The sequence below is a fragment of the Aplysia californica genome, unplaced genomic scaffold (assembly GCF_000002075.1).
Source record: "Aplysia californica isolate F4 #8 unplaced genomic scaffold, AplCal3.0 scaffold00217, whole genome shotgun sequence".
NCBI classification, from domain to species: domain Eukaryota; kingdom Metazoa; phylum Mollusca; class Gastropoda; order Aplysiida; family Aplysiidae; genus Aplysia; species Aplysia californica.
The window spans coordinates 364,369-372,443 of NW_004797487.1; the positions used below are offsets into that span (position 1 = coordinate 364,369).

Here is an 8,075-nt window from a genome sequence, read left to right on the forward strand (position 1 = left end):
CTACTACTACTACTACTACTACTACTACTACTACTACTACTACTACTACTACTTCTACTACTACTACGTGTTTTTTGTGTGACACTTGGCAAAAGAGTCAATTTTTTAAAAATCAATCCAGGGGAGTGAGAATACCCCCCCTCACCCCCTCCTTTTTACCCCACACCCGAAATAGATTTTTGTTGGTGGTGTCTGGATTTTCACGGATTTTTCGCAAACTTGAATGCTACCTTAGGAAAAAAATCATTAAAAATTTTCTAATTCGTTTAGGAAAAAAAACAACAGACAAACTTTTAGATCTAATGTTTGTGAACACGCGTGCAAAAAACAATCAATTTCCAAGAGCGATAAGTGCGGTATTCATTACGTAAGACATGTCAGTAAAATCCAATATGGGCGCCATATCCATGGAAACGAAACTTTTTCTCAAATTTGATTGCAGATTTTAAGACTCCGTACTATGCTTGTTATATGTGTGAAATTTGGCAAAATTCGGTCCAGTAATAAGCGAGATAGCCTTCAGGTGTAGCCCCCCCCCCTTTTTTTTAAGTGACAAGACCGCTATTTCCCTCGTTAGAATTTGAGAGTTAGGGAGTTTAGGGTTAGTTAGGGATTTTCAAATTGTTCCTTGAGCCTGTTCAATTTTTAAATCCCTCAAAAGTTGTTCTCATGTCAGCTGATGTTTCCTGTTTGACAGGTGTCCGTGGTCTTAGTGACGTGCCAGCATCAGAGGTCCAGATGTCTTAAAAAATGTTTTTCTTAAATTTAAAACGTGTTTCTTTCATCTTATACAGCTGAAAGTTACAGAGATTATTCTTTTGGGTTGTTTTTTTTTTCCACTAATGTGTATTGTTTTCTTCCCAAATGCACAACAAAAAACTGATACTGATATGTTGTTTTTAATTCTTCAGTACACAAAACATGAAAATTCTTGTTGAAAGAGTGCAAAACATGTCCTGGATGGCGTTACGGTAACTTGCCTAATTTTTGCCTAATTTTGTATTTGTCTTCCATAATTTTGCCATCAAAATTTGCATAATTCTGCGGGGACGAATATAAGAAACTTCTTAATCCTTTTTTCGCAAAGTTCATTCTGTTGCAAGTGGTAACGAGATAGTCAAACAGAGTAATGAGGACGTTATGTCATTCACACCACTGAGTACTTGGAGGTAGCGGGGGCGTGACCATACGTCATGCTCCCCCCCCCCCCAACCCCTGCTTGTCCTGGAGACTGATTTGGTAACACAAAACACCAACACAAAATAATTCAATAAACTACATGTAGCTGGCAACACGAATCAGTGAGCATTATTACGACCCTCTTTGACAACTTGCAAGACCGTACAACATCACTCAAACGTTTGTACTGCTTCTTTTCTGGGCTTTTCCAGTAATTTGACATCGTTGCTCGGTCCTCCTTGCAATACAAACACTTTCTTTTCATAAGGGATACCTGATTTGTTTTGGTTCCAAGCCAGGTTTTTATGTCCGGCTCCCGTTTTCTGCTCGGTTTCTCCCCCGTCCTCTTTGGCTTCCTACTTTAACTTCCAGAAAAATAATGTTTCTGGGGGGAATCATGTCGTTTGATTTGCTCAAAGTAGTCCAGTTTCAATTTCATGACGTACTTGAGTAGTGGTGGCGTTTCTATATCTATTCTTTTTGTACTTCTTCATTTTCAATAATTAATTCTTCAAGTTACCTGCCAGCAACACACATTGTACATTTTGACTGCTTAGTGTAAGACTTGGCCGTACGCCATTTGAAAAACAAAACATGATGTATGACGAAGTCTTTTTTTTTTTTTCTGTCCCGAGTCCAGATTTTGGTGCCCATATTTGTTGGTTACGTAAGGATGTATTGACATGGTGCACATTGTTATGTTTTCTAGGAAAACGAAACAAGAGAAAGGGGAATTGTTAAGTCGGTGATGATGATGATGATGATGATGATGATGATGATGATGATGATGATGATGATGACGGTAATGTTAATTGTTATGGTGATCATGATAATTATTATTTACTGTCGCGATGATGATGTTCTGATGTTGGAAATGATGTGCATATTAGTCTTAGAGTTAAGTTTGTTTAGCGCTTACTCTAGATCCCCGCCAGGCTAGGACACAACCCTCATTCCCAACTCCTCGCATAAAGTGACCGAAAATCTGGAAATAATTCCTCAAACTGATAAATCCAGAGAAAGAGGGGGATAGGGAGAGAGAGAGAGAGAGGTAGAGTGAGACACGGAGAGAGAAAGAGACACAAAGATAAAGTCAGAGAGAGAGAGAGAGAGAGAGAGAGAGAGAGAGAGGGAGAGAGAGAGAGATAGTAGTAGTAGTAGTAGTAGTAGTAGTAGTAGTAGTAGTAGTAGTAGTAGTAGCAGTAGTAGCAGTAGCAGTAGCAGTAGCAGTAGCAATAGCAGTAGCAATAGAAATAGCAGTAGCAGAGTAGCAGTTGTAGCAGTAGACAGCTAAATTCTTGACCGACCAAATCAATACCTGAAACAACCAAACAAGCCAAAACCCAAACAATTACATACGGAAGACTAAATCAAACATGACTTGAAGCTGATTCTTTATTTCTGTATAATATTGGAAGGGTATGGCCGGCCCTCAGAGTGTGAGCGGATCACTAAGCGGTGGTGATGTGGCCCACGTAGTGCCTGATCCAGCTCAGATACGCGGAGACTCTGGTGTAGACGCTGGGCAGAGTTCCGCTGCAGGTTTTCTCTCCCCAGGACGTGACCCCGGCCAAGATGCCATGTCCATTTCCACACATCATGGGTCCTCCGCTGTCCCCCATACAGGCGCTAGGAGCCTGGCCGGCATGCCTGTCTGCCTCGTGGACGCAGATGTGAGAGTCCGTGATGGCCTGGCCTGCCCAGAGGTTGTTGCACCGATCATTGGGGATTTTGGTGATCTTCACCTCTTTCAGGGTCTCGGCGTCTTGGGGGTTGGAACCAGTTCTGATCGCACCCCAGCCGGCCAGCACGCATTGTGTGTAGGCGAAGGAGGAGCCACTGGGAGCTAGACGAGCGAGCTGTATGTTTTTGTTGAGAGTCGCGTCTTTCGTCAGGTAAATCAGGGCGATGTCGTTGGGGATTCCAGACCCCGTGGCCCTGTAATGCGAATGTTTGGTGTAGTTTGCGACTTTGATGGTTTCTTCGTATTGGTTTGGACTCTCATACAGATTTAGAGCGCCAAGTTCTATCCGCATATCGCTGGTGACAAGACCATCCACGCAATGAGCAGCGGTGAGCACCCACCTCCTGTGGATGAGTGATCCTCCGCAGATATGTTTCCAGCCTGAAGAAGGCCATTGTCGGACATAATATTGCAGAGAGGCTATGTAGGGGTGAGAGTACAGAGCTGCTGGGTTTCCGTTGATGATTCTCTTCTCTGACATGGCTGATGCCGCTAGGCACAGCAAGATGACCGCAAGTACCTTCATGACGTCACTCACACTTGGACACAGAAGTGGCTGGCTGTTGGACTGTTGTACTGGTGTGGTCACTGCAGCTTGTAGGCAGAGGATATCTCAACAGAACCCTGTCCTTCTCTTATATAGAGCCCGCCCTGTTGTCTGAAACATGTAGGCGAGGCCAGTGTCTGTCAACGTGTGTTTTATATGACACATCATAAACAGCTCTCACCTGCCAGCAATAATGAATTTATGAACCCCACGCCCAAAAGAAAGACACTTTTAGCAGTATTTTTAGGGCAATTTTTTCAAGGCACGTTCTGTACATTCATCAAAATAGTGAAATCCAAGAAAACGACTTTTTCACATAGGTTGAGCAATATAATACAGATGTTATTTTTTTTTTTAATTGGGGGAGGGGGACTTTTTATGTCCCTTAAAGAATACATTTCCCTGTAGAATTTTACTTAAAAGCTTTGATCAATTCAAAGTAAAAAAAAAATAATGTAAATTTTCATCATTTTAAAAGGATACTCTAGGTTTGGAAGTCCAAATCCTTAGTGGCCATTTTATCGTTAATTTTAACACCAAGCGACCCCTGCCTCTTTCAATTGCAAATATGTATCTCCACTTATATTCAGGATATGAAGGCATTTTTAATCCAAAGTTAAGCAAAAATACAACGTTTAAGACAAACAACAATAATTCAATCGGCTAAAAAATTGTCGAGCGTATGATTCCACCTTGTCGTGACTCAATTTATGTTTACAAGAGCTATAAAGACCAGCCCGAAACTTGATGTTTACATCCCGATATTTCTGAACACGGTCAAGTGTGAAAAAAACGTCGTACCATTAATGATAATTCACACTGACTTAAGGACTTGACTGCGACGCTTTCGTGCTGTGAAGGAGCCTATGTGCTCAGAGAAACTGCAGTGGAGAACCCTTGAAAACTTTATGACTTGGGACGCGACATGTGGACTGTGGGGTATACGTGCTGTAGTCATGAATAACGTCTTGTTGTTTCTTTGGTTGACACCACGACGTTTTCTTCCAAACTGTAGTGTTGCTATTCTAATTATAAAATAACAATATTAATTATTGGTTTATAGAGACAACAACCACCCACGTCCACGTTCTGTTTCTGCAAAAGTTGCTCTAGGAGCAGACCATAAATAATGACGTAGGCTATTTATAGAGGCACCTGTCAGCCGTGCCCAGTGCTGTTTTAGCTAAATCCATTTGTTCCTCGGAACATTGACATCAAGCATAATGATTTCAGGCCCAAAGGAAACATTTTTCAATTGCTTTGAGAATAACTCTATGATGTCGGAATTTGGAGATAATAGTACAAGATATTAGTTTTTCAGACAGTCGTTTAAAAAAATAATAATATGTTCATATTTTAAGAACAGGAAATCGTATAAAAACAAAGAGAGTGCGTCCGAAATCGGAATAATAATGGCTGCCTCAAGACAAGCGGCCGTATGAAGTACAAAAAACCCCCAGTAACATTAGTTAAAAAAAAAAAAGAAAAAAAAAAGGCAGTTGAACTGAAGGTTGAAAAAAACAAACCAGTCGACTACTGCTGAAACCTAGTAAACAGAAGAACGTAAAGAAGAAGAGACCAACAATAGTTTGAGTAAAAGAAACACATAAACTAACTCAGCAACAGTTATTTATTCATGCTGGGAAATAGCAAAAAAGATAAACAAAATCAACAAGGGGAGGAGAGGGGGGGGGGTGGACAGAAAAAAGACTCGTGGTTTAGTGGTACTGTGTTAGTCTCTCATTCAAAGGGTACCAGGTTCAAAACCCGACAGCGTATTTCATTTACTTCTCTTTAAAAAATTTCTCCTTTCACATTTCCTGTTCTCTAATCCTGGTCAACCGTCTGCTTTCGTCTCCACGTCCCACCCCCTTCCTCTTCCTCCGGGCCTCTGACTCTTTCTGCTGCTACTCCTTGGCTCCTTCTTACTAGTCCATCAGCCACATCCCTGATCTTAGGGTAGGTTAGATCTAAATTCTAGCCTTTACAGATAAAAGCAAAAAAGTCTCGGAGGACCTGTGTGCAAGTTGCGCACGTTAAAAATCCCTTATGGGGATCCTAAAATCAATAACAGTAAGCTTCAGCCGCCCCCTGGGCAACATTTCAAAATTGATTTCGGCCAAACTGAAAAATGTTTAATCTGTCCCGCAGACTCAAATCACATTGAAGACCTTTTGCAGTTACGAGCGCCGTAAAACATTTACCAAAACAAAAACAAAAACAAAAGCTCTTTCCTAGACTGAGGGGATGGAAATCAATATATTACGTAGTTTGTCAGGGGTGGGCAACCTTTACTGGCAACTAGTCCATATCAGAGCCCAGAGAAGGCCGGCTAAACCGAAGAAAAAAACAAACTCATAGGTTACATAGACAAGATTTTTAATTATTTCAAAATAGTGCATGCAAAGACAAATCACAATGGATGATGGCAAGAATGATCGACTTCTGTTTCTTACTTTGTTACAGATCAGAAGCCTGGTCTTTTACTTCTGACTGATATTTTTATTTGAGGGGACAAGGGATGTTTATTGTTCACAAAGATGGAATTAATTTTTCTAGTGCAAACTATAATATTATGTATTAATTCATGGAAGTAGGGGAATGTAGATGTTGAAATTTCGCGTGCTTTCTGTAATAATCGATTCTTTTTTTTTTTTACGTTATCATGTTGTCTTGTGCTCTTGGCCTGCCCATGCTGTTGTGGTATAAAGAAATTGATTTGAGCTTACTTTCATTGGTTGAATGATAAAATATGGACATAAATGATTTATCAACTTTAAAATAAACAAAATGTATCGGAGCTTTTTCAGAAAAAATATGCAGGAGAGAAGTTTGGACATGCCAGTCGTGTTTGTTGTCGTCTATTGTAATACCCAAATACATAATATTATAATATGACACTTGTTCGATGATTTCATTAATTTCGATTTCGAGTGGCTGCACTGCAATTGGATCTAGATCTAATTTCATATTTTCTGAAGTCAACAACAAGTTCTTTGGGTTTGTTTGTTTGTTGTTTTGTTGTTTAGGGGGGTGGTTATTTTTGTTTTTATAATTCTGATATAGAATCTAGTAAAACAAATACAGTAATCTATAATTTTCAAAGTTTGACTCTGAAACGGTTATAGCCTGCATCTCTATCTCTATATATTATATTTGTGAAAGTCCGTCACTTTGGCCGCTTATAACTTCCGAACCACTTCACATTCGAATTTGACAAAATTAATGGTGGTTCAGAATCATTTAAAGGGTGCACAGTTTTATTAAGGAGCTTGAAGTCACGGTAGTTTAATTTTCAGTTTTTCATTCGTTTCGTTATTATCTATTCTTGGGAAAGTCCGTCTTCTAAAACGTCATTGTAAACAAGTCAGGTTTTCGTTTACTAGTCTTGCGCACAGGTTCCACATCTTTGAAATTCTGGAGTGTACAACTACGAAAGCGGAACAGAGAATCCATCTATAAATCTATTATCTATTTGCAACTTTGAAACACATGTGTCACTTTTCCCCATAAAACTACGACAGCTGCAAAGTTGAAAGTTGGTAAGTACCTGCTATCGGAGTCCGATTTTTAATTTTACGATTTCCTTAATTAATTTAGAACAAACTGTATCTGACAAAAAGTTCCCGTCCTTCTTTGTTTTTTGTGATTATTCCACTGAGAAAGGAAAGAAATCTGCGCAGCTGTCCTTCACAGCGGACTTAAGTGCCAGAAGTGATATTTCGCGAAGCGCATTTTATTTTGAGAGTATATATCTAGACCTTCTAATTTTTAAGATCTCTCAAGATTTATTGCTCCATTCCAGTACAGTGTAAAAATATAGTAGACCAATGACTTTCAGTTGATGTTAATGCACCGATCATTCCTTTCATCGAAACGGGGCCCAGCTAGGATATTACAATATTATAATAAGTGTGACAGTTGGTCACTTTGGAATCCTAAAACTTCCGAACGACTTAACTTTCGAATTTGACAAAATTAACGGTGGTTCAGAATCATTTAAAGGGAGCACAGTTTCATTGAGGAGCCTGTAGTCACTGCAGTTTAGTTTTCAGTTTTTCATTAGTTTCGTTTAGATTTTAGATCTATTCTTGGGAAAGTCCGTCTTCTAAAACGTCATTGTAAACAAGTCAGGTTTTCGTTCACTAGTTTTGCGCACTGTTTGTGGCCACATCTTTGAAATTCTGGAGTGTACAACCACGGAAGCGGAATAGAAAATAAATCTATCAATCTATTATATATTTGGCAACTTGGAAATGTACGTGTGTCACTTTTCTCTCAAGATTTATTTCTCCATTCCAGTAGAGTGTAATATAGTAGGCCAATGATTTTCAGTTGATGTTAATGCACCGATCACTCCCTTCATCGAAAGGGGGCCCAGCTAGTTATAGGTCTACTATAATGTTGCACTTACTCGGGCAAAACACGCTACGCAGCCTGGGATAGGCACACGCATGCAGCTGCACAGACACACCCCCACAGTGTCAGGCACGCGCGCGCACACACACATACACACACACACACACACACAAACACACACACACACACACACATACACACACAAACCCATGCACGCACACGTACACATACACACACATACAAACT

At 40.0% G+C, this 8,075-nt stretch overlaps 1 protein-coding gene across 1 annotated transcript; it reads right to left on the bottom strand.

Moving 5' to 3' along the window:
• Positions 1 to 2,559: 2,559 nt before the first annotated feature.
• LOC101861816 (fibrinolytic enzyme, isozyme C-like) lies at positions 2,560 to 4,232 on the bottom strand. Its single transcript, XM_005099564.3, has one exon. It carries the CDS (start codon positions 3,447 to 3,449, stop codon positions 2,631 to 2,633), a length of 819 nt encoding a protein of 272 aa, XP_005099621.1. The 5' UTR covers positions 3,450 to 4,232; the 3' UTR covers positions 2,560 to 2,630.
• Between the last annotated feature and the right edge of the window lie 3,843 nt (positions 4,233 to 8,075).

Excerpts from the sequence above, each read along its gene's own strand:
- LOC101861816 (XM_005099564.3), bottom strand. The coding sequence starts at position 3,449 with ATGAAGGTACTTGCGGTCATCTTGCTGTGCCTAGCGGCATCAGCCATG.